This window comes from Syngnathus scovelli, chromosome 1 (assembly GCF_024217435.2).
Source record: "Syngnathus scovelli strain Florida chromosome 1, RoL_Ssco_1.2, whole genome shotgun sequence".
Lineage (NCBI taxonomy): Eukaryota > Metazoa > Chordata > Actinopteri > Syngnathiformes > Syngnathidae > Syngnathus > Syngnathus scovelli.
Genome location: NC_090847.1, coordinates 14,130,001 through 14,147,223, shown reverse-complemented (window position 1 = coordinate 14,147,223; position 17,223 = coordinate 14,130,001). Strand labels below are relative to the sequence as shown.

Here is a 17,223-nt window from a genome sequence, read left to right as displayed (position 1 = left end):
TTCTAGCTAGGCACACAAGATAACTCTTCCTTAAATCGAATAACCACAATGTACGGGTTTTCACCGTAATCCAAGTTTATTTCATGTTGAATAATTTACTTAATATTATTGCTCAAGCATTTACAAATTGCATATTTAGAGTTAACATGCAAACTGAAGTGAGATTTATGTTCACTGGTATGTGCTACAAAGAAGTGGTCTTAATCATTTGGCAAAAAGAAGCATTTAAGCATACAAATACAACTCACTAGATTGTTACATTATTTTTACATCCAATTTGACAGAACATTCATAAGGTCACTTAACACATACAGGCTGTTATATTTTTACATCTAATTAGACAGAACATTCATAGGGTCAATTGACACATACAGGCTGTTTGACTTTTTCATGCACCAGCCGCATACTGTAAGCTAGTCGTAGCTAGTCATAGTAGCTAGATAGTCTTCTAAATAACACAAACAGGTTGGTAAATGGGCTATAACCTCTATACCGTTTCTCTACCTTTGGTAGTCAAAGTGCTTCACACTGCTTCCTCATTCATCTACTGATGACATACAATAAAGTCAAAGTCTGCTTTATTGTCAATTTCTTCACATGCCAAGACACACAAAGAAATCGAAATTACGTTCCCACTATCCCACGATGACAAGACAGTACACAATATAGATACAAGTAAACAACACAAAAAAATAAAAACAAGAAGGCACAAACAATGAATAAATAAGAGTGATGAATAAATAATAAATAAACAAAGGAGTGATTGAGGGTTCAGTGTCTTGCTCAAGGAGACTTTGACGTGGTAACAATAGCTAGGGATCAAACCCTCAACCTGTGGACTCTACTACTGAGCCACAGTGCCCCGTACTGTACAACTCCCTAATCAGATTAATGTTGAGTAATTTTTGCCAATAAAAAATTGTAGAAAACTACTAAGATACAATCTACGCATAGACTTGCCCATTTACTTTTCTGTTCATTATGTTAGACATCAGTAGAGTTTTCACCATGTTGATGTTGTTGTAATATGGTATTTGTGTTGGGGTATTTGATAAGATATTCATTTATTTTTCCCACATAAAGAAATTACAGTAAACCGTCACAATTTAAGAGAATTAAAGAGAACAAACAGGAGTAAAAATAATTCTCATAGATCGCTGGAGGTGCTGACAGTTCTTTTATTTGAACGGTTGGATTTTTTTTTACATATAAATATAATTTATGATATATATATATATTTATTATAAATATATTTGATTATTTGGCATCTTGTTTTGATCTGTTATTTTCTGAAACCTTATTTTTTTCTTTGTAGTTGTTGATAGTGGACGAGTATTACATGTGAGACACTTGACTCACAGCAGTAACCTCAATTAAAAACCAATCTACCTTTTCAGACCGGTCTGAACAGTTACCGAATTTTCTCAGCTCAGGTTCTCTTCACACCAAATTCCAACATCAATATCTGCTAAACTTTGCCTTCTCTTTTCTCTTTCCCAGCCGAAGTTAAAAATACATATAATACACGTTACTTGGCTATTTGTCTTTTTTTTTAAAATGTTACAGTTCATGTAGTTTAAACTGAAAACATGAGTTATATGTACAGTGGAAGTCCAACGTGACAAAATGCAACAGTTTGGAGTTCATTTTGAGTTCACTGCCACCATACAGCACTCATATCTCAAATGTTCACGAGGGTTTAAATCTCAAAATACTTGTAAGATGAGTCACCCTGTCACTCAACGCATTGCTGTATTATACAGTACTTAGGATTTGAGCAGCGACCGCTGCGAGGTTCCTATTGCTCTTGTAGAAATAATTTGTTATTTTTGAATGTTTAATCTGCTACTTGTATGACCAATACAGTAGGTTTTGGCCAACTGGACTCTCGAATAGCTACACAAGACATATTGCGGCGTTTTTTTTTTTTTGGAGGTTCCACTGTACATAATACTGTCACGTTAGATCAAAGTAAAGTGTGTGTGTGTGTGTGTGTGTGTGTGTGTGGGGGGGGGGGGGGGGGGGGGGGGGGGGGGAACAGAATGACATGAAGTATGATTAAAAACTAGAAAACTAGGTTTCTTGCTCTGGATCTGCTAAGCCAGTCATTTACAGCTTTTTTTTTTAAGCCCATGGTCAACACTCAACACAAAGGGGATTATTTTGTACAACCCAAAAAGTTGGGTCAAATTGAACTGTGGGTTAATCCAATGTTTATAATAACTCTGTCCAAGCAAGAATGCAATATAAGCATGTAATATTTTACTCTGAATGCTACTGTTAATTTCTATTTGAAAGTTTTATTGTTCATTTCTGAAAGCCACGTGCTAAAAAGATTGTACTTATCTGTTGATGTTTGAGACGGCATGCAGGTGAGGTGCATTCATCCTCGCTGACTGCACATAGAAGGGCAAACTTGTTAAATTCGTCCTGCACACGAATTAATGAAGCTGAACTGAGCTTTCGGCCATATGTATGTAATCACTTGAGTAGTCAATATTTAAGTTACATTTCATTTCACAGTTGCGGACATTCAATATTCCCAGAGAACAAATCATTCTCACCTCATTTGATTCTTTTGGAACTTACACAGAAAATAAGGATTTTTAAAAAAGAACAAGTAAATGTAAACACTTTTGTTATTCTTCTCAGAAAACGTGCCATCTTTTTTCTGATCTACTGACCTCAAATCTTTGGCCTACTATTCTTGTACTGTTTGTTTGTGAACTATACCATCAATATGTCAAGCAGGATCTTAAAGTCTGCATGTTATTCGTATGAAACTGAGCCATGATTTTGCAAAAATGTACACAATGACACCTCATTCACGCTGACATGGTGTGATTCCAGCAAGATTAATCTGCCAGAGCCACAGTCTCTCAAAGCGTTTTTGGTGAATGTTTTTTTTTCTTTCCCTACCTAAGCAGAAACATATAGGCCTTTGCTCCCTGTTCGACAAACTCTGCGGCCTGTGTAATTGATGGTTATTTGTCATTCTAATGACTGTAATAGTTCTGATTTCGTAGCCTTCTACTGCGTCAGTGAGTTCTTCCCTGTGCCCTGTGCTTGTTGCTGACACACACGTGGCTGTGCGATAAACCTCCAGAGAGGTTGCTATAGTAAGACATAACTGCCTCAATTAACAATTGTTTGCATATATCGTCGCTTTATAGGCACCTTTTTATATGACCATTAAAAAAAGAACAACAGCAAAAATAAAGTCAGCTGGCTAAATGTAACTAAAACTGAAATTAATTCAAGCTGCTAGAAAATCTGTTTTATGTGTGTCAACGTAATCTATGTTACAAGGCATTTTCTTTTCAATTAAAACAACATTAAAAACCTAATATGAAAAGAATGTTTACTCTCATTTTTTTTTTTTTTTAACCTCTACTTGAGACTCTGCACTTCATATTCTCTGATATGTATTCAAATGGGGTAGATTAAACCCAGACCCCCTTGAGAACACAAAGACATACTTGGTAAGCAAAGTACAATACACTACTGTGTATGGTCCAAAATATGTCCACAAACATGTGACGTACTGTATTTATCACCATAGCAACACGGTGGAGTTCAGTAAGGCATTTAGTCCTCAGTGACTCTCCCTCGGCTGGATTATGTATCAATAAATCTACTCTAATTAGAAGTCTTTATAGATAGCACTGTACAGGGACAAAGTGAACTTTTTAATCACAAGGCCACAGGCCAAGTTGAAATACTTGAACGAAAGGATTTATATTGCATGTCCGGAATGTCTTTTTGGATTTTATAGTGTTCTCTGGTCGTTTCATACTATGTGCACTAAAAACAAGTTTCTATTCTGTAAGAATGTAACCAGCACTTTTATTCACTTAAATTAGACCCTGCTGTTATTTTATAGATCTTAAGACAAATAAGGTCGGGGTATGTTAAATTTTACATTGTGTCAGGACCCTGGACTACATTACAGAACTGTAGTACACAGGAGTGCTTGACAAAACGTTGGATGCAATACTCTATTTATCCAACAGAGGGCCTCCTCCACCTTTACAATCTGGACTGCCATAGTCCAAGGCTCTAGGAATATAGGAAAATGCATTCAGTATAAAATAAAAATCTTTGACGTCTATCCCCCAAAACACAATTATATAAAACTTTGTGGAAGTAAACACCCAATATATGATTGATAAAACAACCACACAGTAAATTCAGTTGAAATGCAGTTCATGGAAAATGTCTGTAGTTTACAGTCTGCAACATTAGAGGGATATGTAAGACATATCCATGTGCACTATCAAAGTAAAATGTTTGAGATTGAATAAGACTAGACAAAAACAGCAGAAAATAAATGGTCAATTTTTTTTCATGACCTGGGAGTGTGCAACAGGAAATATTGTAAGGATGCCACAATGGTGTGAGAGCGAAGGTGAAAAAAAATTCTTTGTTGCGGTGTCACACTAAAACTCGAGTGAGGGATCTTAACATGAAAATGTCTACATTTTGGAAAATTCTTACCCACCCTCACATGAGTTCAAGAACTTCCATTATGTTGCAAATTTTTTTTTTTTTTTTGTACAAATACATTGTGTGCAGTCCCAATTGGCGCAGGCTACTCCAGCAAAATCTAATGCAATCCAAACCAAGATTTGGATGAAAATTATCTTAATTCTAATGTTCGATTTTGATACACAGAGATATTCCCTCACAGTGCAGTGTTTTGAGTCTTTTTTCCACAATCAGTACACTCAAAGATGTTAATGTCAATCAAAACCCCCTAATAGGTCAAATCACTCACTTGGATGACATTGTGTCATAGGGCAGGTCACTCCATTTTGTTGAGGGGGCCAAATTATTTAACAAATTAACTGAAGGACTATTCAAGAGTTGGCCCGCAGCCCATCACTACTCTAAATTGTCCATAGTTGTCAATTGGATTTTTAAAGGTTTGTCAATATGTGCTCTGCAATTGACTGGTAATCGGTGATCTGTGAAAAGCTCCAGCTCACCCACTAATGAAGACAAGCGGTAATGAAAATGGATCTTAATGTCATGCTGTCGTGTTTTGTTTTTGTCACTTCCTGTTTTAGTGTTGTAACTCTCCTCTCGTTCCATTTCGTGTGTCCTTCCTCTGTGCGTCCGGTCACGTGACTTCCCTGATCCCAAGTGTCTGCACCTGTGTCGTGACCCAATTGCCTACACCTGTGTTCCCCTCCTTCTGTGTGTATATAACCTGCGTCTTTCCCCTTGTCTGGTGCCAGTGCGTCTTGACTTGTCTGGAACACTGGCGAAGCCCGAAGCCATTGAGATTCCTCGAGAAACCTTGTTTAGCGAATACCCTGTTGCCCAGTGTTAGCGTTGTTATGTTAGTCAGCCTTTTTTCCCTCGTTTTGAGGCGCTTTATTTTTGACGATTTTCCCTCGTCTTGAGGCGCCTTTTGTTCTCTACTGCAATCCATTGGAGAAAATAAAACTCCTTTGTTTTGAAACTCTGCATTCGAGTCCTCTCCCTGCTCCAAGCCTGACACTTAAGACAGAACAATGTGATTTCTTCTAGCCAATTAACACAGGAAACCTATGTTAATGCTGAAGATGGAATTTCGTTGTGATGAGAGAAAAAAAAGAGTGGGATATCATTCAATACGATGCTAATGGTAAAACTTTGTACTGTAACAAGCTGTTACTTTTGAAGCATTTATGCACAACCATATTCCGTATCAGAAATTGGAGCTTGTGTTTGACACCATGAAAGATTAAGTTGTTGGTGGTTTAAAGCATAGCTCAAACATCACCCAGGTGAGCATGGGGTAATGACTTCTGCACAATCCCATCAAGGCTCAGCCAGTCAGCGTTGAAACCAGGTGGGGCCTTCTCTTGCTGACATTACGCACGATGCCATTGTTTTGTGAGCCCTATCAGCTAAGCATGACGTCTCTGCAAATGTACGTCCTGTCCAGTGTTACTCTCCATTGCCCCCTCTGCCTGGAAACTTCCACAGCTGATAAAAATGTGATAAAGGCAATTTAGACTAACAAACATAGTGATCATGTTTTCACACTACCATGTCACACATTCTTTAGACAAGCCTCCAAACTGCAGCTTGTCACGGAACAATTTGGGAGTACGGTTGCTCATTGTGTGGCCCAGGACGGCCTGCTCCGGCAGGATAAGCCAAAACAACAATTAAGGAACACTGAGGACAGCGGGCGCATGAGGTGAAGGAAGAGCCAAGATAATGTGCAAGAACAAAGCAGGATGAAAGTTCCCGAGTATCAAAAGTGAATGGAAACTGAGAATTCTTCCCCACTTTCTGCGACCCCTTTTTTTTTTTTTAAAAAGAAAGACAAAGCAGTTACTTTGTGACTACAATAAAGTAATATATACGTGTTTGTATCAATATTGCTGATATTCTTGTCACACCTGAAATTGTCATGACTCGTCCCCGGTTGTGTAGGTTGTCATGGTTTCTGTCCGTCTGTGGACTCGCCCCTCCCTTCCTGTGTCAACTCACAATCCACGTACTAATCACAGTCACCTGCCTCTCGTTACCTGTCTCGTATTTAAGTCCTGTCTGCGTGTCACTCCATGTCGGATCATTGATGTCTCTTGTTGCTGTCGGTCAGTTCTGTTTCAGTTATTATGTTGTTGGTTGTGTTAGGTCGTTATTTTAGTTTGTCTGTCTGTTCACCTTCATCCTCCATTCCAACTCCCTTTTTTCTCAATAAACCCTGGTTCATTCTGCTCCATGACAGAAGTATGCAATGAAGATTAGTGCAACTCATTAAGATTTATTATTTAGATGAAATGTTACCAAAGCAGAAATATACATCCATTCGTAGTTTTCCAACAACATAGCGCAAGCATTCAAACAGTATACGTACATCCATCACTGTGTGAAATATTTACACAAGCTTACATTCTGAGCATGTTGGCATGTCCGAGGCAAATACTACTTTTAAAGTGACAACTGTTCTCTCCATTACCACAACATATCTGTTCTACTTTTCTAACAGGAAGAATAGATCCAATACTTTAGCGCAGAGTTAATGTGCATCTTAAAGGTGCTTTGTGTAACATGCATGTTAGAGGTCCTGCTGTGTGATGCAGCCCAGCACTTCCAGACGCAGAGCGATGTCGTTAACCCAGCCACGAGGGTGGATGCGCATGAAGCGGCCGAACAGGGCCGGCTCGAAAACCGTGAGGGCCTCTGTGTCCGGGTCGTTGTTACCTGTGAAGATCTAAAAAGGAACAAGCAATCTTTACCGAACACTTCTTGACAGTCGGATGAGATTCAAAACAGGTAAATATAGCATAAATCAATCAGTTGTGCGCCTAATGTTGTGGCGGGTAGACTATGTGGGATTTTTTTGTCTATCTAGACAATACATGTAAATGAGGCATAGATCTCTGGAACTTAGTATGTGTCATTTTGTTGTACCTGTTCCCTGTGCGAGTCCTTCTCCAACACTCTGCTCCATGAGAATCCATCAAGACTGACAGTCACCGAGAATTCTGTGACCATCATCTGTGTCGTGAAAGACCTCGCCCCCTGGGTGATGACCCCTGTGATGCGCTTGATTGAGTTCAAGTCCACTTGCAGCCACTCGTGAGGATTGTTGTTCTGGGAATTTTGCCAGAGAGGATTAATATTACAAAAGATCATTTGAAAGAGAGAAGGTACAAGATAAAAGAATGGACTTAGGCCACGGAAAGACCCTAATGTAATTTTAAGATCTCATAAAAGTCAAGTGTCTACTTGAAATTGCTTGGAAATGCCGAATGAATGAATGCTGTCACCGAGATGAACTACGGAATGGAACATTCCAGCCAAGCAGTACAAGGGTCAGGTTAAAAATGTTCTATACAATAATATATGTTCTATGTGCTCTAAAAATTCAAAACACAGTATTTTGATTAATATTGACATAATATCATATAAAATAAAATAGTCATCATCAACAAAATAGTGTTCAGAGTCCTGGGGGCACACAAACATATTAAACATGGCACATTTTTGACTTGACTTCCCCTGAAGCATCTAACTAAGATGAATGACTGGCAACAACTGTGTAATAGTTGGCCAGCAGTACTCGACTTCTCGCCAAGATCACAAACGTGGCATTTGACCGTTCATGACAAGTCCAAAAGAAGTCACACCTCGGTTTTGCATTGTGTGAAGATAAATAGGCGAGTATAGTCACAGTAATACTAGACTGAGAATTTAGGGTTAGGGTGTTGAAGTAGGTTTTCAAACTAGGGTTAGAGTTTAGAAGTAGGGGTTCAAATTAGGGTTATGGTTTCAAAGTAGGGTTTAAATTTCAAAGTAGGATTTTGAACTAGGGTTAGGGTTTTGAAGTAATGTTAGGATTTCAACTAGGGTTTGGGTTTCAAAGTAGGCTTTCAAACTGAGGTTAGGGTTTTGAAGTAGGGTTTCAAACTTGGGTTAGAGTTTCAAAGTAGGGTTCAAATTAGGGTTAGTATTTGGAAGTAAGGTTTGAAACTATATTTTAAAAATCCCAACTGCTCCTCTGCTAACATTGATGAACCTTTATCATTGTCCATTTACACGTGAACAGGGCAAAGGCAAAGGAGTTCACCTTGGGCCTCCAGGCGTTGGTCCTGCCTTCCTGATGGAGGCGAGCAAGGGTGGGGAGCCATTTACGTAGCACTGATGAACGATATGAGGAGGCGGTAATGTTAGAAATCAATCCGCTCCTTAGGCCAAGTGGATATGAGCAACCTGCACACACATGAACATGCACACACGTATCAGCCACTTCCTGATCATGAGCCACAGTATACAGCAGTGACTTGACTTTCCAGTGATCCCATTTACGAGGTTATTTTTAAATATAGATTTTTTTTTTTAGATACAAGCATGGTGGCAGTATATTCATTTCACAGTAAGCAGTAGTGTGGCAGAGTGACACTGTGTTGTCAAAACAACCATGAAACCTTGCTTTAGGAAGGTCCATTAGCTTGGTGCATCAAAGGTGGCTTAGCGATCAGCATGCATGAGGGTATAACTCTTTAAGCAACGGGTGTTTGTTCTCAATGGTGGCAACATATGTAGCTTGACCACTGTCATGATAAACTTGTAAGTCAAGGCTCCACTATATACTGTGTGTATTGTCAAGTTAAGGCTCACTGTTGAGATCACAGCCCAGCAGCTCCAGACGCAGTGCAGGTCTCCGCACAAAGCTATCAGGGTGAATCCTAACGTAGCGAGCCACAAACGGAGGTGAGAACTGGTTTTGCTTCACTGTGGAGCTGTCGCTGTTTCCGTGAAATTTCTAAAGCAGAGTTACAAAATGGTTAGATTTTAGGAAGAAGTTGGTCTGACCTTTTTGCCTTGTCTAGGTCATTTAAAAAAACAAGAGGCTGACATGGGCAAATAAAACAGGTACATTGACATGAGCATTATTGCTGAAAAACAAAAATATATGGAAGAAAAACTTAATTAGGTGAAAATAATGACGTGCACGCGGAGTTGTGGGAGTGTGGATTTCGCACATTGGACAGTTTTGTGTAGTTCCCTTGGTAGGTGATCCACGTCTCCTGGTCTAGGCTGTAGGAAACGACAAATAGTGGGATGAAGTTCTCCCTCAGGCTTGCCCTCACTCCCTGTGTCTCAATGCCATGCAGCAGAGTTGGCTTCAGCAAGTCCACCTGATAATACATCGGTTATCATGAATAAAGGCAATGTTATGCTCATTGATATCATAAAACATTCAATGATTATGAAGATCACAGGTCACAGGACATAGGCGGCTAAATAAATGTAAAAGGTTGACAGCATGGGGAATAGCTGCATGTTCAACCTGTATCCAGGAGAGGCTGTCTGTACCCATCCAAGCATTGATATAACCAGACTGATGCAGCCTCGCCAGATGGGGCTCCCAACTATCTGGACACACATGTAAAAACATAGTTAGTATTAAAAGTTCAAGCAATACAGTAAACCGTAATGATCATTACAGGCACTTGTGCTAATGTCAATGTATGACCTAAATAAATGAGAATATAACATATTTCACAAATTGTTTAAATGTCTGTAAATTATCATTTTTTTACCTATGTGATCTGAAGCAGTGATCTGTGAATCCTGGATGCTTCCAGATTTCATTCCCAGAGGTAAAGCACATTCTGTATTAAGAAAAGAAAACTCAGGAAATATGATCATAACCTAAGTTACTATTACATTTATGGACTGTATTGACACTCAACATCTACAACATTAGGTACTGTACTTCATCTAATGAAGTAAGTTTGGATTGTTTCCAAAGTATGAGTATCATGAGTGGAGTCTTTGGTGAATGTTCATACATCCATACTGATTTCACTTGGCAAATTATTTAAAGATACTATGACAGAGGCGATTTTTTTTTTTTACCTGCTTAACATGTTTTGGCCATTTCCTGTAGCCTTGACGCTTCTGAGGAAGACTTCAGGAAGTTACGGCACATGTTAAGCAAGTAAAAAAACTCGCCTCTGTCATACTAAAAAAATGTATCTTTAAATAATCATTGGTGGAGGTTGGGTCGCATTTTGTTCTGACATGAACCTGGCCTATTTGTGACCATAATAAGCATTTAAGAATACGTATCCAGTTTTTCAACTGAAATAAATATAAAGAAATTGGCTGCTGAGTGAAAATCAATTAAGCGGCTCGGTGGCGCACTGGGTAGCACGTCCGCCTCACAGTTAGGAGGGTGCGGGCTCCATTCCACCTCCGGCCCTCCCTGTGCGGAGTTTGCATGTTCTCCCCGAGCCCGCGTGGGTTTTCTCCGGGCACTCCGGTTTCCTCCCTCATCCCCAAAACATGCTTGGTAGGCCGATTGATCACTCCAAATTGTCCCTAGGTGTGAGTGCGAGTGCGAATGGTTGTTTGTCTCTGTGTGCCCTGCGATTGGCTGGCAACCGGTTCAGGGTGTCCCCCGCCTACTGCCCGATGCCGGCTGGGATAGGCTCCAGCACGCCCGCGACCCCCGTGGGGACTAAGCGGTTCAGAAAATGGATGGATGGATGGATGAAAATCAATTATGGCTGTGGTATATTTTAGTAGACACGGCACATATTCCGTATTCCTTTTTGAAAAGCAAGGTATGTCGACTTTAGTTTAAAAGCTCCCACCTGGATCATAGACCAACAGTTTAGCCCTCATTCCAGCCAGCTGGTAGTCTCCGACAGTGCACTTAACTAACCATGTTCCGACTGTGGAGGGGATCATCTCCATGGTGCCGAAAACACCTCGAGTGAGCAGATACACACACGGTTGAATGCATGGTCCGGTCCAATTGCATGATCAAAGGCGAACACTATTTCCTTGCCTTTACAATCAATATGTTTATGCGTATTTACCAGGGAAGAGGTTGTAGACGCCCATGCGGTGCTCCTCCTCGGTGTGTAGTGTGAAGGGCAAACCATGGAAGTGCACAACATGGTACTCTCCATCACTCCCTACATTTAACAGGTGCCACCTTACTCGCTGCCACTGTGCAACCACCAAACCAGGAAGTGTCTCTGCCACATAGCCATTTATTGCTATAGACATAAAATATTGAAGTCTTATTAATGATCAATTAGAAATATAAACAATCAAAAATTGCAGCTTCTCGCACTACGATATCATCTACCTGCAAACCTATTGCTGATCTGATACCAGGGGTCGCCCAGGTTGACTTGGCAGGGAGGGGCACAATGCGTCTTAAGGTTCTCTTCAAGATACCAGCTTTTGGTCTCATCAAATGTGTGAAAGAGAAGGCTGAAATCCCGGACAAGCGGTCCGACTCCATCTTCTTTAACAGGCAGCTCAGTCCCAGTCTTACACACGAGCAGTGGGCCAATCAGACCTGAGTGAAGGTCCCTCTCCTGGCACAGAAACACACAAATATGAATCTCATTTACCTGGAAATTTAAAGAAATACAAATACGATCAATAGTAAAGTCTCTTCCGGTTTTGAATGCTTCACTACATTGTTACTCGACTTCAGGATAGTTCAAGTTGACACAGATTTGACGCTGAGCAATAAGGTCGCATCGCAACTTTCATGAGTTGCGGTGCAGTTTCAGACTTATAGGTATTATGGCAAAGAACTATCTCCTCACGCTGGACATTGAACTGGTGGCTGTGGAAAACAATTCATACATAGGGAATATATGTGGCAAATTACATGTGAAAATTTCCGAACATACAAAGTAATGATGTCGAATTAGAGGGTTAGGGTTAGGGTTTCACTTTTTTTCCTGACCATTCAATCGACCTATGGATTTATGCAGACCTTGTCCACCGTGGAATAGTACGCGCCAGCCTTGCAGTCAAATTCCTCATCGGTGGGACCTTGCTTCTTTGTGATTCTCCAGCTATATGTGCGAGACTCTCCAGGTGGGACAGGGTCTCCGGAGACCCCACCTGGCACCAATGGGTCATGGCTTTTTGCAATGCCATCACCTTGAGTACGATCATAAACTCCCTGAAGGTGAAATGAGTAGGGCCTGGATGCCTTGTTCATGAAGTGTACCTTGAATAGGGCACAGCAAGTGAACAAAGGTTACCATACCGAAAATTATACTTCAGTTTATTTAGTTTAATTAACTACTTACAGTAAGGAGCTCGTTAATTTGGACTTTGATGAGAGGGCCCATGATTCCAAGGTGTTGGTGAAGCTCTCCTCTGTTGTTAGGTTCAAGAAAGTTTTTGTCAGGGTAGGCCTTAAACACCACCTTCTTGTATTCTGGAAGGAACTTCCTCATTCCACGACGCTTCTCTCTAGAGGAAAGTAAACATCCTGGTTCATTCTAACATTACTGTCCACATCATATAAAAAAAGATTTATTCAGGAGTTTCAAGTGAAATAATCTAACACCGAGGCAGAATTACATGTAACTAAAGGGGCAAAGGCAAAACTGAGCAAGAGCAAAAATTGCACCGAAAAAAACCAAATGATTGAAGGCTTTGTTTTTACTATGCGCCAATTAATGGGCTAAAAGTGGTACGATGTACCTCCAAACATATAGACTATGTACAGACAAACAGTCATTTAATCTTTTTAGTTTCATTTGTAACTGCAATCTGGTAGTTTTAAACTAGAGGACCCTCGTGGGAAAGAATGAAGTTTTAAAATGTGTTGCTCATACAGCTCAGAAGGTTTTGGAAAGTGACCGTGTAATTTTATAGGAACTACTGTATATCTGTTCGTACCCAGGTTTAATAAGATGAGGGTCTTTTCTGATGCCGTAGTCCCAGGTAATCTCCTCTGCAGCAATGTAGTAGTCGCGGTATATTGTTTTTGTAGAGCGTAAATCAATTTTGTCCGAGGTAATTACATCAGATGTGTTGTTCTCCTGAAATAACAGCAACAATGTGGGATTAAGGATTTGGGGGATGTAATTAAGTGGACAGTCCACATTCCCTGAGCGGCAACGTTACCTCTTGGTTGTAGTCGTCATAATCCAAAGACAGGTTGATTCCCGTCGTGTTTTTTCTGGATGTAGAATTATAATCCACCCATAGAGATTCCACTGTGAGCTCCTCTGAAACATTCTCAATATGGGTTTCTCTAACGAGTTGGTCCAGTAAATTGCTTTCAGTTAAAAGATTGTCTTTGAGGTTTGGATTTGTGTCCGGTAAAATCTCATTGCTCTCTTCCTTTGTCACATTTGTTTCAAGCGACATCACACTCGTTTGATTGGGGTTCATTTCGACACCAAAGTCTGTTCCATTTTCTTTGGTCTGTCCTCCAGATTGCCATCTGATTTCATCATCTCCGATCTCTGCAGCGCTCAAGTCTTCATGTGTCCAGTTTCCCTCAGCCTGTCTTCTCTGTCTGCCACTTCTTTCATCTTCAGTGTCATTCAAATCCACAATCCACTTCCCATTTCTCTCTAATTCTTCCAAGACCTCCTCTGGGATTCCTCCCTCAAGTGCACTTATTGGATTTCCTCCCTCTGAAGACACCTGCTGCAATTGACAGATTTGGTCTCCTCTCACAGTCCACTCATTATCGCCACCAGTGTCATTTGGACTGTCAGTAATGTTCTTGCACACCCAAATCATTGTTGTATTCTGAGGTCTCCTGCTCTTTGGTAGTGCATCCACGCAGTCAGAGATATCATCGATGTCCTCATCCCGGTCGACCAAAGTTTCTTCATAGTTGCAAGGACAAACGCTGTAATGAATGCTCATCCCCCGGCTCTTGAGAGTACCATCGAAGGCACTGATCTCCCACTCACCTGTGAGAGAAGACAGGAAGTCAGGAAATGCATAAACAAATGATATATTTAGCAGGATTAAATATCAGGCTTAAATTTCAAACCTCAAGACCCAAAGATTTTATGGCAGGGGTCACCAAGTCGGTCTTTGAGGGCCCCTATCCAGCCTGTTTTAGACACATCCCAACTGCAACACATCTGATTCAAGCTGATCATTTGAATCAGGTGTGTTGAAGTAGGGCTGCACCGAAAACAGGCTGGATAGGAGCCCTTGAGGACCGGAGTTGGTGACCCCTGGTTTATGGGATGATAGTTTTTTGCAGCAGGTTGGGCTAAAAAAGACATCAAGCATCAACAATCTCTGGCACTCCTTTGAGAGCCAGATCAAAATTGTTGGCAAATTTGTATATGCAGCCTCTTCCCCTCATTAAGGTATTGGGTAACATAGAGCCTATTTATCTGTCTGTCTTTGGGCAAGAGGTTGGGCACAACACACAGGCCACCATTACAAGGGCTACATCAAAAGACTCATCACAATGGATGCAATTTTACGGTGTATTTGATGTATCGGATGTTGGTTTTGATGTTTAAATGAGATTACCTGGCAAGTCCATTTCCATGATAATGGTCATGCTAGTCATTGGAAAGAGGGTGAGGACCGACTGATATAGGCCATTATGCTGAAAAAGGTTTCCAGTGAAGTAGACAGACAGGAAGTCGCTCTGGGTGCCCACGTTGGCCACATGCCAGAAAGTGACATCAGTCTTGCACGTCAAAAAGTGGTGTCTACTGAATATAATTCCATTTATGCCTGGAAGATGGAGATGAAATACACACTTTTGTTGTTGTTCTGCCACAGCAGAGTTGTAATACAGTGCAGGGAGAACTCACTGTAGATGACATTTGAGTTGTAGAGGTCTGGGTTTGTGTCTCTGGATGAGTTCTGGTATTGGTAAATGTTTTCATCCACATACCAACTTTTGTTCTCATCGAAGACAGCAAAAATAACAGTCCACTCTTTATCAGGTGCCAACTGTGACAGAAGCGTGGATATAAGAAACACTGATTTCATGTAAATGGCATCCTTGGTGTTTGTAAAAACAACAACACTGTGGCCACTGAAATAACTTGAATCTGAGATAGGATGCCCAAATGACTAAAATTAAGCAACGAAAATCAGACATTACTTCAAAATAGTGGTTCAACACAATTATTTTAAGGCATACAAAACTGTCACTTCTGTGAAACATGGAGGAGGTGCTGTTGTGTTCTAGGGGTCCTTTGCTGAATCTGACACTGGGTGTCTTAAAATGGTGCAGAATACTACGAAATCTCATAACTATAAGTTGATGTTTTTTTTTCTTGTAAATAGAAAGACAATGTCTTGCCTCATCATAGTGCGACTATAATTGTATTCTAGAAAAATGTGCTGGTCTCAGTTGCAGGTCATGGTTCCCGGAACAGGATAATGACAACAAAACACACAGCTGAAAACATCCAAGGCTAAGAACAAAATATTCGTGAAGTGGTGTCCTATGAGCCCTGATCCAAATGAACATCTCTGGAACACTGAGGGGGATAGGGTTATTTTTCTCCTTGGAGGGTGCATGGGATGGCCAAGTATATTTCAGTGAGTCTGCAAAATGAAACAAATCTTCAAAATGCTGATAAACCTTCATTATATGCTCCCTGCAGGGGACTGGGTAATTTGTGGGAAACAATTCCTGGAAAGGTTGGGATTTATACCTAAAAGTCAATTATCTGGCCTGGCACCTGCGGGGGTCCAAGCACAGGCATATTTCTGTTGGGGGGGGGGGGGCAGTGCCCCCGTGACCTCCCATCAAGCTCTGCCAGTGCTGTGGAAGGGGCGCCAACATAACATCTTGAGAAAGCACCCTTCAAACCTCAGACAAATGGAGCATTTTGCTTATGATGTGGGCCAAGATACCCACTAGGAGGTGCAGAAATCATATTGAATGTTCGAGAAGTCCTTTGATTGCTGTGGTTGCCTCGAAAGATTTTGCCACTAAATATTAAGTCAAGGGTACTACTATCTTTGTTCAGCCCTGTTCCGTGAGATTGTTTAAAATAATTCTGTTGAACCACCATTTAAAAACAATCTCTGATTTTCATTGGTTAATTTTCATAATTATTTTGTCTTTTGTTAGATTTAAGTTATTTTCATCATGGCTTTCCTTTCATTAACAGTTGGGTATCAACACATCACTTATTCTCACCAGGCGTCGCCTGGCGTCAAAGGCTTTAGATTTGCAGATGAGCAAAGTGCCCACAAGCCCCGAGGCCAGGTCCCTCTCTGGGGACACGGTGCTCTGATACAGTTGTGACAGACATTCAGGGTCCTCCTCCAAGGGTCCGTCCTCGGTGGTTAGCTCCCATACATACACAAAGGTCCCATTTGGGGGCACCTCCATTGAGCGCAAGTCATTTTCTGCAACTATGACACACATTCACATTAGATGTAAGATTTAGTGTGAACAATGAAACTAGCAAGAGAAAGTACACGCTATGGATTTTTCATAACTACACATAGTATGCATTTGTAGTACCTAGTTTAGAAATACTTACTCATTCAGTTGTTGGGGTGTGCAAAGTGGTATCAAATGTTTGTTCAGTGTTTTATCACATTCTTAATTATACCTTCTGTAAAAAAAATATTCAAAATAGTATCTTACAATTTTTTGTTTTGTCTTTACAAATACCATCTTTTTGTGGCATAAAAGTGAATCATTTCAAATATTTTCCCCACCATCATTGTGACCTATAACCCATAAAACGCAATTGAAATAAGAACTATTTTCGAGAGGCAAGAAAACAAGTGCATACGTGTGTACACTAACCAATGACCCTCTGTATTCTTTACCACTCTTGCAAAAGTGGCTTACCATTTGTTGAGGTCAGCAGTGGATAGACTTTGGTGAGGTCATTGGGATAGATATTAAAAGGATGACTGGCCAGGTTTTTGAATGTGATCTGGAGGCAGAATTCAAGAATTCATCAAATTTAAGTTGAACAC

The 17,223-nt window shown here is 40.5% G+C and overlaps 1 protein-coding gene across 1 annotated transcript in view; it reads right to left on the bottom strand.

The window, feature by feature from the left end:
- Positions 1 to 6,746: 6,746 nt before the first annotated feature.
- The window catches only part of f8 (coagulation factor VIII, procoagulant component), a 14,983-nt gene continuing 4,506 nt past the window's right edge, over positions 6,747 to 17,223 (bottom strand). Inside the window, exons 10-27 of the mRNA XM_049741168.2 lie at positions 17,093 to 17,180; positions 16,427 to 16,644; positions 15,081 to 15,222; positions 14,791 to 15,000; positions 13,408 to 14,210; positions 13,180 to 13,322; positions 12,582 to 12,747; positions 12,260 to 12,499; positions 11,615 to 11,849; positions 11,340 to 11,522; positions 11,112 to 11,228; positions 10,053 to 10,124; positions 9,800 to 9,885; positions 9,492 to 9,647; positions 9,127 to 9,271; positions 8,576 to 8,718; positions 7,417 to 7,599; positions 6,747 to 7,216 (exon numbers count right to left, since the gene is read on the bottom strand). Coding sequence (XP_049597125.1) covers positions 7,061 to 7,216; positions 7,417 to 7,599; positions 8,576 to 8,718; positions 9,127 to 9,271; positions 9,492 to 9,647; positions 9,800 to 9,885; positions 10,053 to 10,124; positions 11,112 to 11,228; positions 11,340 to 11,522; positions 11,615 to 11,849; positions 12,260 to 12,499; positions 12,582 to 12,747; positions 13,180 to 13,322; positions 13,408 to 14,210; positions 14,791 to 15,000; positions 15,081 to 15,222; positions 16,427 to 16,644; positions 17,093 to 17,180 — 3,486 coding nt within the window. The 3' untranslated portion in view covers positions 6,747 to 7,060. The remainder of the gene's footprint in view (positions 7,217 to 7,416; positions 7,600 to 8,575; positions 8,719 to 9,126; positions 9,272 to 9,491; positions 9,648 to 9,799; positions 9,886 to 10,052; positions 10,125 to 11,111; positions 11,229 to 11,339; positions 11,523 to 11,614; positions 11,850 to 12,259; positions 12,500 to 12,581; positions 12,748 to 13,179; positions 13,323 to 13,407; positions 14,211 to 14,790; positions 15,001 to 15,080; positions 15,223 to 16,426; positions 16,645 to 17,092; positions 17,181 to 17,223) is intronic.